The following is a 25,483-nucleotide window of genomic DNA, read 5'->3' as shown; positions in this document are numbered from 1 at the left end:
AAATAAGAGTGGTACTGCCAAATCTAGACCCCCCCTGGTTGTCTAGAGGAATAGAGGGGAAGATCAAACAGAAAAAGAAAGCGTACGATAGGCACAAAGAACTAAGCACTGCAGATAGCCTAGACGACTATAGGAAGTGCAGGGACAAAGTAAAAAAGGAAATAAGGAAATCAAAGAGAGGACATGAAAAAAGATTAGCAAGTAAAGTTAAAGATAACCCAAAGATGCTTTACCAATACATTCATGCTAAAAGGTTAGTTAAGGAAAAAGTGGATGATGAAGATGAAGATGGAAACTTGTGTGTAGATGCAGAGGCTGTGGGAAGGGTTTTGAATGAATATTTTGTCTCCGTGTTTACAAAGGAAAGGGAGGATGTAGATATAGTAGCCCAGGAGGAACACTGTGAGATATTGGACGGGATAGTCATAAAGAGAGAGGAAGTACTTGAAGGGTTGAAATCCTTGAAAGTTGAGAAGTCACCAGGGCCAGATGGATTGTTTCCGAGGCTGCTGAAGGAAGTCAGGGAGGGGATAGCAGATGCTCTGAGGATTATTTTCCAATCTTCACTAGATACAGGGGAGGTACCAGAGGACTGGAGAAATGCAAACGTAGTTCCATTGTTTAAAAAGGGATCAAAGGAAATGCCAAACAATTATAGGCCAGTTAGTCTAACATCGGTGGTGAGTAAATTAGTAGAATCAATCCTGAGATAGGATTAACTGTCATGTAGAAAGGCATGGACTAGTCAAGAATGGTCAGCATGGATTTGTTAAAAGAAGGTCTTGCCTCACAAATTTGATTGAATTCTTTGAGGAAGTGACAAGAAGGGTTGATGAAGGTAGTGCAGTGGATGTTGTGTACATGGATTTTAGCAAGGCATTTGACAAGGCATATGGCAGATTGGTCAGGAAAGTAAAAGCTCATGGGATTCAGGGTAATGTGGCAAACTGGATAAAAGGTTGGCTTTGTAACAGGAAACAAAGGGTAATGGTCGATGGATGCCCTTGCGAATGGAAAGTTGTCTCAAGTGGTGTTCCACAGGGTTCGGTGTTGGGACCCTTGCTGTTTGTGTTATATATTAACGATTTGGACGTGAACGTTGGGGGCAGGATTGGGAAATTTGCAGATGACACAAAGATTGGCTGAGTGGTGGATAGTGTAGAGGATAGCCAAAATCTCCAAAACGATATAGATGGGTTGGTGGAGTGGGCAGTAAAGTGGCAGATGGATTTTAACATAGAGAAGTGTAAGGTCATACATTTAGGGAGGTCAAACAATTACAGGGATTACACAATAAATGGGAATATACTAAGAGGGGTAGATGAAGTGAGAGATCTTGGCGTACAAGTACACAGGTCCCTGAAGGCAGCAGTTCAAGTAGACAAGGTTGTAAAGAAGGCATATGGAATGCTCTCCTTCATTGGCAGAGGTATAGTATATAAAAGTAAGGACATAATGTTGGAATTGTATAAAACACTGGTAAGGCCACAACTGGAGTATTGTGTGCAGTTCTGGTCACCAAATTACAGGAAGGACATAATAGCTCTGGAGAGAGTGTAGAGGAGGTTTACAAGAATGTTGCCAGGGTTAGAAAAGTGTAGCTATGAGGAGAGATTGGATAGGTTAGGGTTATTTTCCTTAGAACAAAGAAGGCTGAGAGGTGACTTGATTGAGGTGTACAAAATTATGAGGGGAATAGATAGAGTGGATAGGATAAAATTGTTTCCCTTGGTGGAGAATTCTAGAACCAGGGGACATAGATTCAAGATAAGTGGCAGAAGGTGTAGGGGGGACATGAGGAAGAACTTTTTTATGCAGAAGGTAGTGGGTGTCTGGAACTCGCTGCCCAAGTTGGTGGTGGAGGCAGAAAATCTAAACTATTTTAAAAAGTACCTGGATCTGCACCTAAAGTGCTGTAAGCTGCAGGGCTATGGGCCGGGTGCAGGAAGGTGGGATTAGAAATGGCACCTGGGTGTCCTCGGGCTGGCATGGACAAGATGGGCCAAATGGCCTCCTTCTGTGCTGTAACTTTTCTATGTTTCTATGATGGGGGCCAGCCCCACCTTAAAGGTGCTGAGAGCACAGAGAGAGTATGAGAGAACTCTGTGGCACCTGCCCACTACATTCTGGCAGCAATGACCAGCATTGCCGAGGTGCAGGCATCAGTAACGTTTGCAGGGAGTGAGAGTCTGGACCATCACTGTGGTCTGAAGGCTGCACAGTGAAGAGACCCTGGACTGAGACACCTGCCTATCAACTTGTGCAAAAAGGTTCATATCTGAGTGTCAAGAGCAGTTTTCATCAGAACAAGGAGCCACAGGCAGGGAGACATCTTAGGAGTTTATTGACAATAGTGAACAGTATGTACAAGTGATCAACACCCATGGCCAAGCTGTGCAACTACTTTTACCTAACTTTCCTAACCCTGCCACTACGTCTCGGTGCTCCCCGGACATCCACAGCGGAGGTGGAGGCAGCCTGCTGACTGTTACGCCCTGTCTGTGATGTCTTTGGGCCTCCGGCCTTCTTTCAGGGTCCTGCTGTGTGGCTGTGGCACCCTCCTCGGCCTGTGAAGCTGGATCTGCGGAGGTCACAGGAAGAGGGGAGTCAGATGGGCCGGTCACTCCCAGGGTCACCTGGGTGGATGGCCCTGCAGTGTACACCTGCTGATCCTCCTCCCTATGGGTGCCCGAGAGCCCCTGTCTGACTCTGTGAGTGGAAGGGGTAGCTGGAGTGAGGTCGAGCTGTCCAGCATTCCTCTCGCGTACACACTGTTGGAGGCCAGCTATGACATCAGCGATGGAGTTAAGCCTGCGCAGCAGTGCAGGAGTGACGTCCTGGACCAAGGCCTCCATGGCGGCCGCCATCCTGCCAGTGTTGACCTTGGTGTGTTATAATGCCGGCACTATCACCTCAGCCTGAAGACGGATGGACTCCTCCATTGTGCCTTGCAATCTGAGGAGTGTAGCAGACATCCCTTCCTGATGTTCCCGAGCTTGACTTTGCAGCTCCAGCAACTGTGACATGACCAAGTCCAGAAACTCGTCATCTGACTCGGACTCAGCAACGCTCTGGCCTCCAGCAGCCCTCCAAGTGCCAGGGACCTGGGAAGTCCCTACCTTTGTCTGCTGTGGATCAGAAAGTGTGATGTGCTCGCCAGATTGTGATCCCGAAGTTACTCTAAAGCTACACGCCGCCGAGGTGTGTATCTCTGTGCTGGTGGAGGGTGTGGGTGAGCGCTGTGATGGGACTTCAGGGAGGGTACCTTCAGATTCCTCTTCAGAGTTTTCTTTGGGACTGGATTGGAGGCTCTGGGTCATGGACTGTGTCAGCTGTTTGGCAGATGTGTCTGGAAAAGTAAGGGGAGATAATTAGTGCATGGCAATGGCCTGTGAAAGAGGACACATCACTCACGGCATGGTTGTCTGATGGATGTTGCACTGCTGGATCCTCACTTGACAGAGCAGTGCCGATCTCACCGTCTGCACAGGTCCTGGTCATCATCGGCAGCTGGATAGCTCTGTTTTCAAATTCTGTCAGAACTTTGATCTCCGGCATCCTTCCACCTGTCAGCAACCTTTCCCTCCTGTTGTGAGCCAGTTTGTCCTGCATGGATAGAGATAGGGTGCATGTGTATCAGGCCGCCTGCCGGGCCAGATGTTAAATATGCCTGGCCTGTGTGGATGGTGAGTGGTCCCATGGATGGGATGAGGACAATAACTGTGTGTGTGAGAGAGTGAATGGTGATGTCCCTTGCACTGGCAGTGAGCGAGGGTCCTGTGGATGCGTGATGGGTTTGTGAGTGTGCGAGTTGGGAGTGATGAGAAGAGTGATTTACCCTGGCGGAACAAAGGAGATCATTGATCCTTTTGTGGCACTGGGTGACTGTCCTCCTCTGCAGGGCGTATGCACTGACCACCGCTGCCACTGCCTCCCAAGCCGGGTTGGTGATTTTGCTGCTCATTCTCCAGCCAGAGCAGGGGTAGAGCACATCCCAGGGGACCTCCACGGTATCCAGCAGTTGCTCAAGGGACCCGCCGTTGTAGTGGGGGGCTGCAGTTTTTTTTCCTTTGTTGGCCATGTCTCCTGGGCAGCTGCTGGTGGCTGCCTTTTAAAGATGGCGGCCGGCGTGATGCAACAGCGGGGTGTTGGCGGGGGGGGGGCAAATGAGACCCCGCCCGCCATGGAAACGGTGTGTTTCGCAGAAGTGAATAAATAGTGAGGCAGTCTCGGGACGATACGGCATGAAAACCCGCCTTTTCCTCGGCCGGTAGGACTCCATTTTATCCGCCCGCTAGCACACTTAGTGCAATTCTGGGAAAATTCTGCCCTAAATCTAGAATTGCGCCCCCTCTCATTAGGCTTGTTACGTGCTGCCTATACAAGTTCTCTTGAATGCACTTCAAGAATTTTGTGCCCTCTGTGCCCTTCACACTGTTTGTATCTCAATTGATATTAGGGTAGTTGAAGTCCCCAACGATTACTGCCCTATTATTTTTTGCACTTAGAAATCTGTCCACAATTTTGCACTTCTAACTCCCTTCCACTATTTGGAGGTCTTTAGTACGCTCCTAGCAGTGTGGCTGCCCCTTTTTTATTTCTGACCTCAACCCATATGGCCTCATTTGATGCTTCATTTAATATATCATCCTACCTCACAGTTTTAATTGATTCTTTCACCAATAATGCTACACGCTCACATTTTTTATCCCCCTCCCTATCCTGCCTGAACACTCTATATCCAGAGATGCTGAGTGGCCATTTTTGCCCCTCCTTTAGCCAAGTTTCTGTTATAGCGATAATGTCATGCTGCCATGTGTCTATCTGTGCCCTCAGCTCATCGGCTTTATTTACTATGCTCCTTGCATTTACATACATTCCTTTTAACACTGCCAAATTCCTGTGCTGTACACTTCTTAACCTGTGCTGCTTCTGTCTTTCAGAATCACTCATTAATTCTCCATCTCCCGTTCCCTGCTCTGAATTTGCCTCAAGTTCCCATCCCCCTGCCAATCTAGATTAAACTCCCCCACCCCCCCAACAGCACTAGCAAATCCCCCTGCGAGGATATTCGCCCCAGTCCTGTTCAGGTGTAGACCATCTGGCTTGTACAGGTCCCACCTTCCGCAGAACTGATCCCAATGCCTCAAATCTAATGCCCTCCCTCCTGCACCACTTTCCAGCCACGTGTTTATTCGCTCGATTCTCCTATACTCGCTTGAATGTGGGACTGAGAGTAATCCTGAGATTACGGCTTTAGAGATCCTGCTTTTCATTCTTACCCCTCGCTCCCTAATGTCTGCTTTCAGGACCTCATCCCTTTTCCTACCTAAGTTATTGGTACCAACGTGGACCACGACCTCTGGCTGATCACCCTCCCCCAAAAGAATGTCCAGCAGCCGTTCCATAACATCCTTGACCCTGGCACCAGGAAGGCAACATACCACCCTGGCGTCACATCTACAGACACAGAAACGCCTGTCTGTTCCCCGAATGAATGAATCCTCTATTACTACTGCTCTTCCCCTCTTCTTTCTTTCTCCCTTCCTTTACAGAGAGCTGCGTGTGGTGCCACAAACTTGCTTCTGACTGCACTCCCCTGCGGGACCAACGCCTTCACCAGTATCCAAAACGGAAAACCAATTGGTGAGCGGGACCCCAGGGGACTCCTGCACTACCTGCCTAATTTCCTTGGACTGCCTGGCAGTCACCCATTCCCTTTCTGCCTTCAGGCTCCGAAGCTGCGGTGTGACCACCTATCTGAATGTGCTATCCATGTAGATCTCAGCCTCGCGGATGCACCACCGTGACTCCAGCCACCGCTCGAACTCCAAAACCCAGCTCAAAGTTCTGCAACTTCCTGCACATGTGGTCGTCTAGGAGACTGATAGTGTCCACAACTTCCCACATATTACAAGACATACACTCCCACACAACCGAACTGTCCTGCCATGGCATCAATTTACTTCCCTTGCATTAACTTTATTTTACTTTGGTTTACTTATGCAACTTTATTTTACCTGACCTCGACTTAACGTTATTCCCTATTGCTTGTGTTTCTTACTTAAATGTAAGGAGCCCATTCTCTTAAAAAGAATGTGTTTTTCTAATTCTTAGCTACTCGATGGCACTTTGTAACGAGTTTCTCACCAGCCAATGAACTTATGTTTCTCCTGTGCTGTTAGGTGCTAGGTGCTGCCCACTGCCTGTCCCAGGGTCTTCCTCTTGCACTCTCCTCTACTTGCTGCTGACTGCCTGCCCCAGGGTCCTCCTCTCGCACTCTCCTCTAGGTGTTGCTGACTGCCTGTCCCAGAGTCCTCCTCTTGCACTCTCCACTAGGTGCTGCTGACTGCCTGCTCAGGATCCTCCTCTTGCACTCTCCTCTAGCTGCTGCTGACTGCCTGTCCCAGGGTCCTCCTCTCACACTCTAAGCATAGTGAGAGAGGAAGTTATTGGAGGGACTGGCATCCTGGGAGGTGGTAAAATCACCAGGGCCAGATGGATTGAATCCGAGGCTGTTGAAGGAAGCCAGGGAAGGAATAACGGATGCTCTGAGAATCATTTTCCAACCCTCACTAGATACAGGTGAGGTCCCAGAGAATTGGAGGCCCACGAGCATTGTACCATTATTTAAAAAGGGTGTAAGGGATAGACGAAAAAATTATAGGCCGGTCAGCCTGACTTCGGTGGTGTGTCACTTATTGGAAACAATTCTGAGAGACAGAATAAACTGTCACTTAGAAAGGCAAGAATTGATCAGGGATAGTTAGCATGGTATTAGGGGAAGATCGTGTCTTAATAACTGTATAGAATTTTTTGGGAAGTAACAAGGAGGATTAATGAGGGTAGTGCAGTGGATGTTAGTCATAGAGTCATAGAGGCCTACAGCACTGAAAAAGGCCCTTCGGCCCATCGAGTCTGCGCTGGTCAAACAAGTACCTAACTATTCTAATCCCATTTTCCAGCACCAGGCCCATAGCCTTGTACGCCATGGCCTCGCAAGTGTACATCCAAATACTTCTTAAGTGTTATGAGGGTTTCTGACTCTACCACCCTTTCAGGCAGTGAGTTCCAGATCCCCACCACCCTCTAGGTGAAAAAATCCTTCCTCACATCCCCTCTGTACCTCCTGCCCCTTACCTTAAATCGATGCCCCCTGGTTATTGATCCCTCCACCAAGGGGAAAAGTTCCTTCCTGTCTACCCTATCTATGCCTCTAAAATTTTAAAAACCTCAATCATGTCCTCCCTCAATCTCCTCTGCTCCAGGGAAAATAACCCCAGTCTATCCAATCTCTCCTCATATCTAAAACTCTCCAGCCCAGGCAACATCCTGGTAAATCTCCTCTGCACTCTCTCTAGTGCAACCATATCCTTCCTATAATGCGGATTCCAGAACTGCATGCAATACTCTAGCTGTGGCCTAACCAGCATTTTATATAGTTCCAGCATAACCTCCCTGCTCTTATATTCTATACATCGGCTAATAAAGGCAAGTATCCCATATGCCTTCTTAACCACCTTATCTACCTGTCCCGCTACCCTAAGGGACCGGTGGACATGCACACCAAAGTCCATCTGATCCTCGGTACTTCCCAGGATCCTACCGTTCATCGTGTATTCCCATGCCTTGTTTGTCCTGTCCAAGTGCATCACCTCACATTTATCCGGATTAAATTCCATTTGCCAGTGATCATCCCATCTGACCAGCCCGTCTATATCCTCCTGTAATCTAAGGCTATCCTCCACACTATTTACCAACCCACCAATTTTCGTGTCATCCACAAACTTACTGATCAACCCTCCTACATTCAAGTCTAAATCGTTTATATATATCACAAACAGCAAAGGACCCAACACTGATCCCTGTGGAACCCCACTGGACACAGGCATCCAGTCACAAAAACACCCCTCGACCATCACCCTCTGCTTCCTGCCACTCAGCCAATTCTGGATCTAATTTGCCAAATTGCCTTGGATCTCATGGGCTCTTACCTTCGTTATCAGTCTCCCATGCAGGACATTATCAAAAGCCTTGCTGAAGTTCAAGTCGACAACGTCAAATGCACACATCTACACACCTGGCCACCTTTTCGAAAAATTCAATCAAATTGGTCAGACATGATCTTCCCTTACCAAAACCATGCTGACTGTCCTTGATTAATCCTTGCCTCTCCAAGTGTAGATTAATTCTGTCCCTCAGAATTGCTTCCAATACCTTCCCCACCACTGAGGTTAGACTGATAGGCCTGCAGTTCCCTGGTTTATCTTTTTCTCCCTTCTTGAATAACAGTCCCACATTGGCTGTCCTCCAGTCCTCTGGCACCTCTCCTGTGGCCAGAGAGGTATTGAAAATTATTGCCAGTGCCCCTCTCAGGATCCCATCCCCCTGCCAAGTTAGTTTAACACCTCTCCAACAGCACTAGCAAACCTCCCCGCAAGGATGTTGGTCACATTCTGGCTCAGGTGCAACCCGTCCACCTTGTCCTTGTCCCACTGCCCACAGAAACGGTCCCAGTGCCCCAGAAATCTAAAGCCCTCCTATCTGCACCATCTCTCCAGCCACGCATTCACCTGGACTAACCTCCTATTTCTATACTCACTAGCGCGTGGCACCGGAAGTAATCCAGAGATTACTATCTTTGAGGTCCTGTTTTTTTAATCTGTTTCCTAGCTCCCTAAATTCTACTTGCAGGACCTCATCCCTCTTTCTACCTATGTCGTTGGTATCAATATGTACCACGATCTCTGTCAGTTTGCCCTCCCCCTTTAGAATGCCCTGTAGCCGTTCAGTGACATCCTTGACCCTGGCACCAGGGAGGCAACATACCATCCTGGAGTCACGTCTACGGCCGGAGAAACGCCTGTCTGCTCTCCTTACTATCGAGTGTCCTGCCACTGTTGCTCTTCCCCTTTTTTTCCTCCCCGCCCTGTGCAGCTGAGCCACTCACAATGCCATCAGTGTGGCTGCGGTCCCCAGAGGAATGATCACTCTCACCGTTTTCCAACACAGAAAAACAGTTCTCGAGTGAGATGCACCCTGGGGATTTTCTGACTGCCTGCCTGACACTTTTCTTTTGACTGATAGTCACCCATTCCCTCTCTGCCTTCACTTCCGTTAGCTATGGGGTGACCACGTCTAAAAACATGCTATCCACGAAACTCTCAGCCTCGCAGATGCACCTCGCTGCCTCCAGCTGCCACTCAAGCTCTGAAACTCAGAGCTCAAGTAGCTGAAGCTGGTGGCACTTCCTGCACATGTGGTTGGTCAGAGTGCAAGGAGTGCCTAGGACTTCCCACATGTTGCAGGCGGTACATAACATGGGACTGAGCTGCCCTGCCTCTAGTTGTCTACATGAATTTCAGTAAGGCATTTGACAAGGTCCCACATGGCAGACTGGTCAGGAAAGTGAGATCTCAGGGGATAAAGGGGAAGATTACAGGTTGGATCCAAAATTGGCTCAGTGACAGGAAACAAAGGGTAATGGTCGATGGATGTTTTTACGAATGGAAAACAGTTTCCAGCGGTGTTCCCCAGGGCCCAGTGTTGGGTCCCTTGCTGTTTGTTGTATATATTAATGATTTTGACTTAAATGTGGGAGGCATGATTGGGAAATTTGCAGATGACACAAAAATTGGCCATGTAGTTGATAGTGAAGAGGATAGCTGTCGACTCCAGAATGATATCAATGGTTTGGTTGAGTGGGCGGAGAAGTGGCAAATGGAATTCAATCCGAAAAGCCTGAGATAATGCAGTTGGGGAGGGCAAACAAAGCAAGGGAATACTCAATAAATGGGATGATATTGAGAGCAGTTGAGGAAGTGAGAGAGCTTGGAGTGCATGTCCACAGGTCCGTGAAGGTGGCAGGACAGGTGGACAAGGTGGTCAAGAAAGCGTATGGAATGCTTTCCTTTATTGGGCAAGATATTGAATACAAAAGCAGGGATGTATTGTAGGGAACTGTATAAAACGCTGGTTAGGCTACAGCTGGAATTTTGTGTACAGTTCTGGTCACCACATTATAGGAAGGACATAATTGCTCTGGAGAGAGTGCATTACAAGAATGTTGCCAGGGCTTGAAACTTGCAGCTATGAGGAGATATTGGATAGGCTAGGGTTGTTTTATTTGGAACAGAGGAGGCTAAGGGGTGACCTAATTGAGGTGTGCAGAATTATGAGGGGTCTAGATAGGGTAAACAGGAAAGACTTGCTTCCTCTAGCTGAGTGGTCAATAACCAGGGGGCATAGATTTATGGGGATTGTGAGAAAGAGTGGAGAGGACATGAGGAAAAACGTTTTGACCCAGAGGGTGGTGGGCATCTGGAATTCACAGCCTAAGTTGGTGGTTGAGGCTGAAATGCTCAACTCATTTAAAAGGTACCTGGATCTGCATCTGAAGTGCTGTAACCTGGAAGGCTATGGACCAGGTGCTGGAAAGTGGCATTAAAATGAACAGCTAGCTTATTTTTTCTCTTTTTGGCTGGTGCAAACATGATGGGCTGAATGGCCTCTTCCTCTTATTTGCAGATTGAATCAAGAAAGTAACTAACTCAGCTTGACAAAATTATTTAATGTTTCATCTTAAATATAATAGGTGACTTCACATTGTTGAGTTAGTTATTCCCTTGATTTTTTAACATGTAAAATGTAAAACAACTGCATAGCTATCTGCGCATTCTCAGTAGCATAGCCAAAATAAATTCTATCAGTGAGACGTACTGTTACAACATTAACAATCAATAAAGATTCATGTGTAACTTCAGTTTGTTCCCAATTGTAATGCTGTAACTTTGGTCCTATTCAATTGAGATTCTCTTAAATTATTTATGAATTTGTGGTTTAAGGTGGAGCTTCTCATTATGATCACATTGACATATAAAAGTGAAACTTGTATAAACAAAAATTATATTCTACCAACTTTTCTTTATCTGATGTGTACCTGAGTTATGTATCTCCATTCTTTCATAATGCAGCAATTACCATGATTACCAATGTCAGAATTACTTCTAATACACATTTCAATTAAACAAGGTGTACACATTATGGGAGTGCTGCAAAATTGCAGACTACCTCCTTAAACATCTTTAATAATTTGTATGCTAAGTCTTTGTTATGAACCTTTTATGCAAAAAAACTGTATATTAAACAAAATTATATAAATTTTGCAACAAGCTTACGAGCTGAGGAAATTGTGATATTACCATCCTCACCCAAGTAATTTTTGCACTTCTGCCTTTGAAAATTGCTAGGTCGTATTTTCGTTCTCTCTTCAATAAGACAAGTCAGCTTAGTTAGACAAAAGTAAAATACTGTGGATTCTGGAAATTTGAAATCAAAATAGAAAATGCTGGGAATGTTCAGGTCATGCAGCATCTGTGGAGAGAGAAGCAGAGTTAACATTTGATGATCTTTCGGCATCTGGGTAGAATCTTGCACCCTCCCTTGTGGTGAGTTTGGTGGTGCGGGCAGATGGGCGGGTGGGGACCCCACTGCCTTCCTACCTCCGCCCCAATGAAGTCCATAACAGGAAGGCCTGTGGACGGCCTTCCCACTCAGTCGCTAATTGAGGCAATTGATGCCGACTTAAGGGCCTCATCCCACTGCAGCTGGTATTAACCCAGAGGCGGCCAGGGGATTTGTCATGCGATGAACCCTGGCGAGTTTGCTTATGGGCCCCCGTGCTGGTGAGGGGAGGTGGAAGGGGAAGGGGGTCCCTCACTCTGTCTGATCAAGGTGCCAGCATCAGGATGTAGGTCCTGCTGTGAACCACCCACTCATCTTGCTGCAGTTCCCCAGCCCCCAGCCTCAACCCCTTTCCCACAACTCCCTTCCTGCCATCACTCACCAGGGCTTGGGCCCCCCCTCAATCTGAGGCCTTGAGTGGGTTTAGAACTGGCAGCAGCCGCCACCTCACCAGTGGTGCGGCTCTGATTGGCCAGCAGCTTTCAGTGGCTGGGACCTCCAACCCTGGGGTCCTTGATCCTGGGGAAAGGTCTGTTGCTGGTCTATTTAGTGCCTGAGTGGGGGAAAAATACGGCGGGTCTTCTCAAAAAGAGGCGACACAGATCTTGCCAGCTCTCCATCTAGCAGCCGAGACCCTCATTGCCTCCACAAGAATCTGCCCATCCACCAGCCGTGCTACAACCACTGGGTAATGCCGTATAGGAACACTAGGATAGGTAAAGGTACATGGAAAACAGGTACTAAGGGAATTCACAAGGATGATTAGTTTCTGTTTGCATTCATTATGGCATGATTACATTTCTAAATTTGGTTTGGAACATTTATTTTTGGTGACTTTTATTTTCTCGTGGCAAAAAATAAATGTGACAGAGAAGATAAAGGAAAGTGGGATTGTTGGTGATTGGTGAATTGGGGTTGCAGTTTACAGATATCTCCCTCGAATTAGTTTTTCCACATGCAAACCAGATAGAAAGTTGCTATCCAGGTTGCCACTTCCTTTCCTCTTCCTCATCCTCCTTTCATATTGTCATCGGCCTCCTTCTGTTCCTCCTTCTCCTTCTCCTCCTGCTTGTGGTTCTGATCCTCATCTTCTTGCCTGATAGCTGGTCGCCTGCAGCAGATCACCGCAAATCTTGATACCCACTCTGCTGTGCACTGCACTGGAGGTCTCCTCCAGAGCAGTGCAGGCGGTGAAAGCATTTTAGTTCAGCTTGCCCCACTTGTGCAAATGGGATAAAAATCAGTGTGTTCAGCTAGGTCATCACTGGATATCCATTCCTCAGAGTAAACCACCCTTTGGTTTGCCATGGTGGCAGAAATATAGCTGGCATAGTGGACTGCCTCAGAATGAATGCATCATGACTGCTACCGAGATACTGGGTGTTGATCTGCTTGAGACGTGTGTGGCCATGCAACAATAGGGCATTGAGGGAGTGGAATCTCTTTTGTTTCTGGTATATTGCCAAATTAACATGCAATGCCACAAAGCAAATATATGTGCAGTCAATGACAGCTTGCACCACGAGGAAGCCGGCAATCTGAGAAACACTCATGGTTGCTTCGCCTGCTTGTGTCTTGGCAAGAGAGAATGAAATCAATTTAACTCTCTTTGAATAGAAAGCCTCAGTGAGATCCCTTATGCAATAGTGGAAGGCGTACTGTGAGATGTTGCTCATATCCCCAGCACCAGCCTGGAAAGAGTTAGATGCATAAAAATTCATTGCCGTGACTACCAGTTTACCTTCACAGCCACAGGCAATGTTATCCTTGCCCTGCGTTCTCTGCCAAAAATATGTAGAATTGTAACAGCAGCCAGAAGAAATCCACCAGCAACTAAGCTGTAAGTAGCTGATGATCCATTAAATAGTCTTGCTGGGGAGGCTGGGGGAATTGTGGGGAGCGTGTTCAGCTGTGCGAGCTTAAGAGAGCGCATCGACTGGTGCATTGAACTGTAGAATGGCAGTGTGGCATCAAAGCAGCATTTCATGCTTCTTGAATTCATGATTTGTCTGCTCTGCAGAGTTCCAGCAGATGTTCAGAGCACATGCACTAGCATCAGCACCAAAATGGAGTCCTGTGCACTTTGCAATCAAGTGTTCATGTGCATCATAGATGCCATTTTGAAACTCTGAGGGCACTCCTAGCACCCTAATGGTGGGTGTTGCTGAGCCCAATTTCCTATCCAAGGAAACTGAATTACTACATCCGCTTTACATATTGCATTTAGCAATGTAATCCTTAACATCTGCTACATTTTTCTAAGTTCCTTATGAGCTGAACTGAATAAAACACAGTTATCAGAGGTGGAATTTAATCACTGGTTGATTTATTTCTGTTAAAAAAAGAACAGAAAAACTAAGCATCCCTTTCATTTTCATTTACACATTCAGGAAGATCAACTTTATTTAACAGTAACTGGGCGTTTGATGCACTGCCAGATTCCACAATTGTAGGTTGAGAAGTTACACGCCTAAACATTTTGGTTTTCAGAAGCTTTTGACCACGGCCCATTTTGGGGTATGATCCATGTGATGTGGTGAGAAACTAGCTGTGGTCTGGCAGAGTCAGTGTGTTCCTTGCAACGTTATAATTTAACCAGTCATCTAACCATATACTATAGGTGGATGGATGTATTCAATTTGAGGAGGGCAGTTGCCCCATGTCATTTCACATGCCTCTTATAACTTGGCTCAGGAGCAGCATTGGTGCAAACCTGGAAGATTATAGAACTAAAATTGAAAGGTTTCATGGCTGGTGCGAAGTTCCACCAAGTCTTAGGGCTTTGTTTCTGACTCACACTTGTGTCTTTTGTGTTGTAAAACTAAAGAAGAAGTGAAAAGAGAACAATTTGAAAGACGGTGAGAAATACAATTACTGTACACTGCTATTGAACATTGAGTGTAAAGAAGGTTCAGTTCATCAGCTTGGGCGGATAAATATCATCACGCCACATAATTGCCAGGTAATGACCATCTCCAACAAGAGACAACCTAACCATCTCCCCTTGACATTCAACGGCATTACCATCACTGAATCCCCTACCATCAATATCCTGTGGCCTACATTGACAAAAAATGTAATTGGACAGGCCACATAAATACCATACATGACTACAAGAACAAGTCAGAGACTGGGAATTCTGCAGTGGGTGACTCATCTCCTGACTCTGCAAAGTGTCTCCACCATCTACAAGGCACAAGTCGGGAATATGATGGAATCTTCTCGACTTGCCTGAATGAGTGCAGCTCCAACAGCACTCAAGGAGCTCAACACCATTCAGGGCAAAGTAACCCCCTCAATTGGCACCATATCCACCATGTTAGACATTCAAATAAGATCAGAAAATGCTGGAAATACTCAGCAGGCCTGGCAGCATCTGTGGAGAGAGAAACCGAGTTAATCCTTGTTCTGCTATTAACACATTCTTCTATCTTACCTTTATGCCACTATCAGCATCCTCTTTAGTCTTTAACACTACCATTAATGCTCCCTTTGTCTTATGTCCATGAGATCTTTGTCAATCTCTCCTGAGCTCCCGCCTATCCCTGAACTTCTATTTTGCTCCACCACCTGTTAAACAGTATAAAATCCATCACATTTCTACTTCTCTTTAGCTCTGAAGAAATCATATGGACTTGAAACATTAACTCTGTTTCCCTCTCCACAAGTGCTGCCTGACCTCCTGAGTTTTTCCAACATTTTCTGTTTCTATTTCAGATTTCCAGCATCTGCAGTATTTTGCTTTTATTTTACATTAGACATTCAGTTCATCCACCAGTGACAACAATATATACCATCTACAAGGTGCATTGCAGCAATTTGCCTAGATTTCTTCAACAGCATCTCCTAAACCAGCGACTTCAACCACCTGAAACAAGGACCGCAGACACATAAGAACAGCACCACCTGCAAGTTTCCATCAAAGTCACACACCATCCTGACTTGGAGCTATGTCGCTGTTCCTTTACTGTCACTGGTTCAAAATCCTGGATTTCCCTTCCTAACGGCACAGTGAGTGTACCTGCACCAGATTTGCTGCAGCAGTTCAAGAAGGCGGCTCACCACCAGCTTCTCGAGCAACCAGTAATAGGCAATAAGTGCTGGTTTTGGCAGCAATGCCCACACCTAGTGAATAAATGAAAAAATATTGGAACAAGTCTCCTTCAGTTGTTTTTACCCACCACTGGCAAATGGGAACTGGAAAAATCAAGTCTTCAAACTCTTTGGCTCCTGATTTGTATCCTGGAATAGGTTTCCTATCAATATTTTATTCTCTCATATAAAATCTATGGGAGCCTCTTTATATATTGAAAAGATTGCAAATGAAGACACTAGGATACAGCCCTTGATTTTCCAAATTTCCTGCCCATCTTTAATTCCACCACTTTTAAAGTGAATGCTCAAGACCAGCAAGCTGTCATGAAGGAAGCAACTAATAGTTCATGATCAATACAAAATGTAGGGATGCTATATTATGTGGTTGTACAATTCAATTACAGGATGTTTTATGTGTGTCATTGAAGACAGGGTCACAGAATTATGCCATCTGTTGCAAGGAACCTACACCCGCCTAATGAAGCAATGTTGGTGACAGTCAAGGCTGTCACTTCCCTCAACCTTTTTGCTTTGCCTTTGTATTTTCCAGTTTAACCAAGGGTTCATTTGCAATTTCAGCCAGTTTATAGCCGACAGCATGTTACGCACTATTTAGGGTGGTCACCATTGCTTCTGTTTCTCACTGAGTAGCAATGGCTGCCTAATTTTACTGCCTATCTAGAGTTCATGAAAAAAAAGTGTGATTCCTGTCCAAACAGCAAGTTCATCTCCAAGCCTATCATTGGCTTTGCCTCATACATGTGCTTTGACTCACCCAATGCTACCTCATCAAACCCATCATCTGTGTCCATGCAGTGTGTCTCACTGTACTGGTATTCCAAATATTGATGAGAATAATGCAGAGTGTTGACTTGTTCTGCAGCACTGGAAGCTCTTGCAAACTTTCTGCCCGACTTATAAGAACAAGAAGAAAATGGTTAGATTGCCAGCTCCAAAACATAGCTACAAATAGAATTGGATCCAGTATTTTGCATTTGAGATTTCTTTGGTTGTGTGTATAGTTCATGGCAGCGAGAGATGAAGGACAAGGTATAACTAGGACAGCATGGTACTAGATTGAGCTTGGAGGAAACTCTGGCTTGGCCTTCCTTTACTGCCTTGATGCTCTCGAAGCAAAGCTGTAGAAGTTGCCACCTCAATGACATATAATTTCTCAGCCTTCTGCGAATTGGTCTGTTCTCTTGCAATATAGGAATAATGCTTTTACTTCACCCATCATGGAGGAGACTTGCCCATAGGTATATTGAAAATTTGGGAATATCCTGTGCATGATTTTCCAACCATACAATTGAATTGGTTGGAATTTGTTGTGCCGCCTACACCTGAATATCCATGTGCACTTCTGGTGACCAACGCTCCCCGCCAATAGTGCAAAGTCGGAAAATTATCCATTGGGCAGAATTTTGCCGTCAGCGAGCAGGGGGTGGGGCCCTCTCGCCGACGCGGAATGACGTCGGGCGGAACCCCCGACGTCATCCTGCCCCATTTAAATTTTCAGGAAGGCGGGGGCGCAGAAAAATCAGCTGTGGGCCCGCCGACCTGTCAATGGCCAATTGAGGCTATTGACAGGATCATTTAAACAATTAAAGGACCTGCCCGTCCAACCTTAAGGTCGGCCGGCAAGCCAGGAGCCCCAGCGGCAAATAGAGAAAACATGAAACCTCATCCAGCGGCGGGATGAGGTTTCATGCACGGTGTTAACAATTTTAATAAAGTTTTTCTATAAATTATGAACATGTCCCATCTCATGTGACATTGCCACATGAAAGGGACATGTTAGGGAATTTTTTTTTTCTATTAATATTTTTCAAAGTGGAAGTGATCTCCCTGAGGCTGCACTTAGCCTTTCATGCCCTTCTTCGTGTGCATGCGCAAAAGAGTGCACTCTGAGTTTTAGGGAATCCCACTTGCCCGCACAGGAAGCGCATAGCGCTTCCCGCCGGACATCACGCTAGGCGGGCCTTAATTGGCCCACCCACGTAAAATGGCGGTGTGGCCCGCTTCGCTGGCGGTGTTTGGCTCCCCACCCGCTGGAGATTGGGTCGGGCCCGCCTGCCCGACAGGCAGAAAATTCTGCCCATTGTGTATTGCTTTGCCCTGCAAGGATAGACAGGTGTAATATTTTAGTTTAAAGAGAACATGAAGTGACAAACGTGACCAACCTGCAGCCCATTGTAACTGTCAGTAAATGAACATGAATTATGAAATTCAGGTATGTTGGAAAGATTTGTGATGTGAAACTTTGAGGTTACATTATAACAGCCGATTCAAATTTAGGTTGGAGCTTGTACGTATGCTGTGCTACTGTATGTCGATACATAAACATGTTGAAATGATTAAACATACAATTTAAGCAAGTTGTGGTACTCTTACTGAGCAATATTACCTTGGGACTTTTCCCACTGGTTTTGCATTGTCAGTTAGATGTACCTGGGTACTTCAAAGAGCAAACACTCTACCATTAAGAACATAAGAAATAGGCTAGCATAAGTCCATGTGGCCTGTCGGGCTTGCACTGCCTTTCAATATGATCATGACTTATCTTGGGCTTCAACTTCACTCTGCCACCCATATCCTTTGATTCCCTCAGAGACCAAAAATCTGTCCATCTCAGCCTTAAATATATTCAAGGATGGCTCATCTACAACCCAATTGTGTAGAGAATTCCAAAGATTCACAAACCTTTGAGTGAAGAAATTTCTCCGCATCCCAGTTTTAAAAAACTGGCCCCACAGTATACCACGTGTGGTCTTACCAACGCCCATGCAATTGTAGTAAGAATTATTTATTCTTGTACTCTAATCCTCTTGCAATAGATGTCAACATGCCATTTCACAAAATCACACAGTGCAGAAGAGGCCCTTTGGCCCATTGAGTCTGCACCGACAAGTGAGAAACACCTGACCTACCTACCTAATCCCATTTACCAGCACTTGGCCCATAGCCTTGAATGTTATGACGTGCCAAGTGCTCATCCAGGTACTTTTTAAAGGATGTGAGGCAGCCTGCCTCCACCACCCTCACAGGCAGAGCATTCCAGACTGTCACCACCCTCTGGGTAAAAAAGATTTTCCTCACATCCCCCCTAAACCTCCTGCCCCTCACCTTGAACTTATGTCCCCTCGTGACTGACCCTTCAACTAAGAGGAACAGGTGCTCCCTATCCACCCTGTCCATGCCCCTCATAATCTTGTACACCTTGATCAGGTCGCCTCTCAGTCTTCTCTGCTCCAATGAAAACAACCCAAGTCTATCCAACCTCTCTTCATAACTTAAATGTTTCATCCCAGGCAACATCCTGGTGAATCTCCTCTGCACCCCCTCCAGTGCAATCACATCCTTCCTAAAATGTGGCGACCAGAACTGCACGCACTACTCCAGCTGTGGCCTCACCAAGGTTCTGTACAACTCCAACATGACCTCCCCACTTTTGTAATCTATGCCTCGATTGATAAAGGCAAGTGTCCCATATGCCTTTTCACCACCCCACAAACATGCCCCTCCGCCTTCAGAGATCTATGGACACACCGCCAAGGTCCCTTTGTTCCTCAGAACTCCTTCGTGTCATGCCATTCATTGAATGCTTCCTTGTCAGATTACTCCTTCCAAAGTGTATCACCTCACACTTTTCAGGGTTCAATTCCATCTGCCACTTATCTGCCCATTTGACCATCCCATCTATATTTTCCTGTCGCCCAAGACACTCAATCTCACTGTTAACCACCCGGCCAATCTTTGTGTCATCTGCAAACTTACTAATCCTACCCCCCACAGAGTCATCTATGTCGTTTATATAAATGACGAATAATAGGGGACCCAGCACAGATTCCTTTGGGTGCGCCACTGGACACTGGCTTCCAGTCACTAAAGCAGCCTTCTGTCATCACCCTCTGTCTCCTACAACTAAGCCAATTTTGAATCCACCTTATCAAATTACCCTGTATCCCATGTGCATTTGCCTTCTTTATAAGTCTCCCATTTCTACCTTCCTTCAGCTCTGAAGAAAAGCCATATTCGACTTGAAATGTTAATTCTGTTTCTTTCTCAACAGATGCTGCCTGATCTTCTGAGTCTTTCCAGCATTTTCTGTTTTAATTTTACATTTCCAGCATCACAGTTTGCTTCTATACAATTTATTTTCCCAATTTCTTGTTGTACCTGAATGCTAACTTTTTGTGTTCTTTGTATGAGTACAGCCATGTCTTTCTGAACATCAACATGTACAATTTTCGTGCCTTTTACAAAATATTCTGCTTTTTTTATTCTTATGACCAAAGTGAATAACCACACACTTCCCCATATTATATTCCATCTGGCACCTTGTTGCCCACCCACTTAAGTTGTTATACCTTAAGTGTTATATCTTTTGCAGCCTTTGTGTCCTCCTCACAGTTTGCATTCCCACCTAGCTTTGTATCATCAGCAAACCTAGATACATTATTCTCAGCCTCCTTGTCTAAGTCATTAATATAGGCTGTAAATAGCTGAGGCCCCAGCACTGATCCTGCAGCATTCCACTAGTCACAGGCTGCCAACTTGAAAACATCTCATTTATCCCTACTTTCTGCTTCCTTTCCATTAACTGATCCTCTATCTATTCTAATATATCACCCCAACTCGAGGGTGGTTGGACGGGACCAGGCATGCCACCATTTTACGTGGGCGGGCCAATTAAGGCCCGCCCAACGTGATGTGCACCCGGAAGCGCTGAGCACTCCCGGTGCGGTAGGAGGGAGTAGGCTGAGTTGGGGCCTGCGCTCTTTCGCGCATGCGCACACAAGAACGCAGAAATCTCCCTGAGACACAGAGCTGCCTCAGGGAAATTAGTTTGATTTTTTAAAAATTTTAATTAAAGAAAAAACATTTTTTTAAGACGTCCCCTCATGTGACAGTGTCACATGAGCTGGGACATGTCAATGAACTGTAATAAAAACTTTCATTCAATTTATAAACACTTCATGAAACCTCATCCCACCCGTGGTGGGATGAGGTTTCTTGATAAACGCAAAGGCCACCTGGGCTCTTCGTCTGCCTGCCAACCTTAAGGTTGGACGGACAGCTCCGTTAATTAGTTTAATTGGTATTTAAATGTCCTTAATAGGCCTTTGACAGTTCGGTGGACATGCAGCCGACTCTGGTGTGCGCCTGCCGAACTGAAGATCTGAATGACATGCGGTGACATCCAGATGCACGCCCGACGTCACCACGTGTCGGCGAGTGGACCCTGTTACCGCTCACTTACCTGAAGATTCTGGCCCATGAACCTTTATCTTGTATATTAACCTCTTGTGTAGCACCTTATCAAATGACTTTTGGAAATCCAAATGCACACCATCTACTGGTTCTCCTTTATCCACCCTGTTTGTTACATCCTCAAAGAACTCTAATAAATTTGTCAAACAGGGTCTCCCTTTCGTCAAATCATGTTGACTTGTTCTAATCATTCTATGCTTTTCTAAGCGCATTGGTAAAACTTGCTTAAAAATAAATTCCAGCACTTTCCTGATAACTATTATCTGGCTAACTGGCCTGCAGTTCCTTTTTTCCTCTCTCCCTCCTAATTAGGTGTTTTGGATTATTCTCATCCGTGGGAAAAAAACCTTGAGTGCCAACAAATACAACATTGCCTTGCAACGCTTCATACATCAGCACCTCAGCAGCACCATCATACTTTCAGGAACCCTCCATCAGTGAGAAATAATGTCAGCCTTCACGTCAACCAATGGGAAAGGATTTAAAGTGAGAATTTAATTCAAAGCATTTCTTGATTTGAATTTCTTCTGTTGTTTTGTCTGCATTATGTTTTTAGACTATAAGTGTCCAATTCTGGATACCCTACTCCCTAAGAAGAATGCCAAGGCATTGAAGAGGGTGTTGAGTGGATTTACCAGAATGGTATCATGGATGAGGGGTTTTAGTTATGTGGAGAGACCAGAGAAGCTGGTATTGTTTTCCTTAGAACAAAGAAGGTTAAGGGGATACTTAGTACAGATGTTCAAAATATGAGGAGATTTGATGAGTGGATGGAGAAAAACTTTTTCCACTGGCAGGAGGGTCTGTAACCAGACAAATAAGGACTTAAGATGGTTGACAAAGAGGCCAGAGGAAGCTTGAGAATCATTTTTATGCAGCCAGTTTTGATTTGGAATGCACCACCTGAAACAGTAGAGGAAGCAGATTCAATATTAACTTTCAAATGACAATTGGATACATACTTGCAAGGAAGAAACTTGCAGGGCTGTGGGAAAAGGGCAGGAGGGTGGAACCAATGGGATGGCACTTCAAAGAGCCAGCACACACATGAAGGACCAGAGGGCGGCCTCCATCTGTGCTGTACAATTCTATAATTCTAAGGGGAGGTCTTAAATAAGACATTTTTCTCCGGCATGCTCATCACTGCACTGAGGTTGCTTTTTTAGTTAAATCTCATCATTCAATGGATTTCAACCCTAACACAATCATTCTGTTTTTCAGTCCAAAATGGGAAGAATCATTGACACTCTTGCCTTTGAGTTAGAAAGTTGTGGGCTCAAGTCCCATTCCTGTACTAGAACTGATAACCTGAGCTGAGTGTTGAAAGAGTCCTGTATTGTGGGGTGGGGTGGGGGCTGGTGGAGTGCTGCTGTCCTTTTGGGCAAGAAGTAAAAAATCCCATGGTATTATTCAAAGTGCAGGGGTGTTAGATACATAGAAAATAGGAACAGGAGTAGGCCATTCGGCCCTTCGAGCCTACTCCGCCATTTGTTATGATCATGGTTGATCATCCAACTCAATAGCCGCCTGCTGCTTTCTCCCCATATCCTTTGATCCCTTTCGCCCCAAGAGCTATATCTAACTCCTTCTGGAAAGCATACAATGTTTTGGCCTCAACTACTTTTTGTGTTGTCTTGATCTTGTAGCCATCTGCCGCTCAACCAGTGCCACTAAATCAAATTCACTTTTTTTATTCTTTCATGGGATGTGAGCATTGCAGGCAAGACCAGCATTTGTTGCACATCACTAATTGCCCTTGAGAAGGTGATGGTGAGTTGCCTTCTTGAACTGCTGCAGTCCATGAGGTGTAGCTGGTCATGTATCTGATTTGGTGTCTGAACCACTGTGCACAAACTGACTTCAAGTTCTTTTTATTTTAAAAATAAACCCTTCCAGATATTATTCATTATTTTCTCATCTTTCCATAACACTAAAGATTCCAAAAGGATTTGGGTTTATTAAAATACTGCTTGGAAAACTTCACCATACTTCCATCCTATTAAGGTTGCTTCCTTGATGCATGCACTTCAAAACCATATTTGTATAAATGTGATCTCCATTGCTGCCTTTTAGGGATTTCTCTTTGATAACTCTTTTCCTTCTTCTTATGCCAGTAAACTCTGGACTCCCTCTGCTATTTTGATTTGTATGCAGCCGCACTCATCTTCCATTTCCTTACAGTGTTGCGACTTGTAGTAAATTCAATTGGACATTTATGCTTCCAAGAGGAAATATCATAGTTGTGAAGTCAAGCTGACCTCTTTTCGACCTAAATGTTGCTTATTACCTATGAGTTTATCACTGCAGTGGCAAATATTTAGTGACAGTTTTCATGAGATCCATGTATTTCTTACAGACATTGACCATTTCAATAAAAGGAGTGCTGCATTGAACCGTGTGATCAAATTTATGCATATCTGTACCACTAGACTATAGAAAATTCCTTTGCAAAAGATCAGTGTTTAAGGATGCTATTGTCTATTTAAATATATAATATATTTTTTATTAATTTTAGTCTATCAATCTTGACAAGAAAATTAATGAAGATGCTTCTATATTTTTGGTGTCACTATAGGAGGAGCTAATTTGCTGAAAAAAACTAAAGTATAATAATGACAAACAAATCCTAGTTAATTTTTCTTATGAAGTCTATTTTTAAACTATGTTTTAATCAATCTTTATTACTCCATGCTGATTAATATACCCTGAGCAAAATAAACCCCACCAATAATGGCTGTCCAGAGAAATTTATCTGGATTGTTTTGCATTTCTGAAACTTACAGAAAGAAGGAAACAAACAGAAAATAAATTAATACAAGCCCCAATATTTTCCATTGTGCACCTAATTTTAATAAATTTGCAAACTCAAACAACAAATGCTTGGATTTATTTAAATGAAATACAGAGGAGCTCGGAGAATCTATGGGATCTTCTGGGGCTATTTTGGATTACTGAGCAATAAGTTGAATTTTGTGATCTGGCTGAATTGCTACATTGTGCCTGTGTGCCGACAAGCATGTTTGTCAAAAAAAAAGTAACTGCATTAACCATCCGCTTTGCTTCTCTTTCCCAGCTCTGGCACGGGAATTTATTGTTGGAGCTCCGCCATTATGCAGTACTGATCTATGTCACACTGGTTTGATTCCTAACAACTTGTCAGTGTCTTATCAAAGTTTTGCCTAATAGTGATGCAGGAAATGGCAATAGCAATAAATCCAGATTAAAACTGAACTGGTCTCCAGCCCAGTGATTTTAAAAACAATTAGAAACAGGTTGTTGAGATTCCACATTCCTAATCCAAACTCGCAGAAAAGACAAATATGTTTACATTGATAGAAAAATGCCTAAATTGTCAACAAAACATGAATTATTTTGATAAGAAACAATCCAGTCACAATGGGTAGAATTCCAAACTTGTACATGGAAAGAGAACATCTGTTCATTTTTTTCACACACCCTATTCAATTTTAATTTCTCAACATCATTTGTTGACGCATTCATTATCTAACGTGCCTTTGTTGTATCAAGTGATGAGGCTTGGATTGGAGTATGCATGGTCTTTCCTTTCACTGACAACTTATGTTTCTTCATTATTTCAGGTCTGTGACTTATCATTCAGCTTAAAAAAAATGCTGATTAGACACAAACTGACACACAACCCAAATCGGCCAATGGCAGAATGCCAGCTCTGTCACAAGAAGTTTACAAGAAATGACTACCTCAAGGTTCATATGGAAAATGTGCATGGAGAGACAGACAGCTAAACCTCTGATTTTCACATTCCATCGGAGAACTTCAAAATTCCTGGAGTTCGGACAATTTATTGTTCAGCGCAATGGTTGACTGCAGCTGTCAGTAGCGCTAGAATGCTTTGCCTTCCAGAAATGTCCTAAGTTACAAAGATATGAAAAGTATTCTTCAACAGATAATATGTTTTGTTTTACTGAAAATGACAGCCTGCTGAGAATGGGAGATACACAGAGTTTAAAATTCCAGCTTTCATAAGTTGTTTAAATTACAATTGCGTAATCCACTGCGGAGTTGTAGTGCAACATTCAATAATTTATATTTTTCTTTTTACTATTCATTTTAATAACTATTAACTGAATAAAGACACTTTTGTAGTTGTTAATCCTTTGACTGTCAGGAGTACCAGGAAATTGTGCTCTCCTGTGCAGGAAATCTTCTCTTTTCCAGATTTCAGTTCACACACTGATACGGAAAAAGCATTCCTACCAATCATACTGCTACTTATGTCACAAACTTTATTACTGTAACAATGCTAACTAGCAAAATATACATTTCTAAATATTCTTCAAATAAAATTAAAAAAGGAACTTCTCCTGTCCCTGCCTTTTCTTCTCTTTCTCTTTTTACTATGTTTTTTGGTTTAATTTTAGATTCATAGAGTTATGCAGCACAGAAACAGGCCCTTCAGCCCATCGTGTCCGTGACAGCCATCAAGCACCTATCTATTCTAATCTCATTTTCCAGCAATGGCCATAGCCTTGTATGCTATGGCATTTCAAGTGCTCATCGAAATACTTCTTAAGTATTTAGACAATATTATTCCTTACCTATTTGCTACATTTTAACTGTAATTTGACATTTTTTGTGCTCTGAGCCAGTTAATGCTGATTTTAAGTGGTTC

General features: G+C 44.4%; 1 protein-coding gene across 5 annotated transcripts in view; it reads left to right on the top strand.

Moving 5' to 3' along the window:
* prdm5 (PR domain containing 5) overlaps positions 1-25,166 on the top strand; it is a 368,385-nt gene extending 343,219 nt beyond the window's left edge. For all 5 annotated transcript variants that reach the window (XM_078543358.1, XM_078543346.1, XM_078543337.1 and 2 more), the window contains one exon: positions 24,432-25,166. In XM_078543358.1, the coding sequence (XP_078399484.1) occupies positions 24,432-24,596 (165 nt within the window). In that variant the 3' untranslated portion in view covers positions 24,597-25,166. The remainder of the gene's footprint in view (positions 1-24,431) is intronic.
* The last annotated feature ends 317 nt before the right edge of the window (positions 25,167-25,483 follow it).

Source organism: Cetorhinus maximus, chromosome 1 (genome assembly GCF_964194155.1).
Source record: "Cetorhinus maximus chromosome 1, sCetMax3.hap1.1, whole genome shotgun sequence".
NCBI classification, from domain to species: Eukaryota; Metazoa; Chordata; class Chondrichthyes; order Lamniformes; family Cetorhinidae; genus Cetorhinus; species Cetorhinus maximus.
The sequence above is the reverse complement of the archived record's forward strand: the minus strand, read 5'-3'. Positions and strand labels throughout refer to the sequence as shown.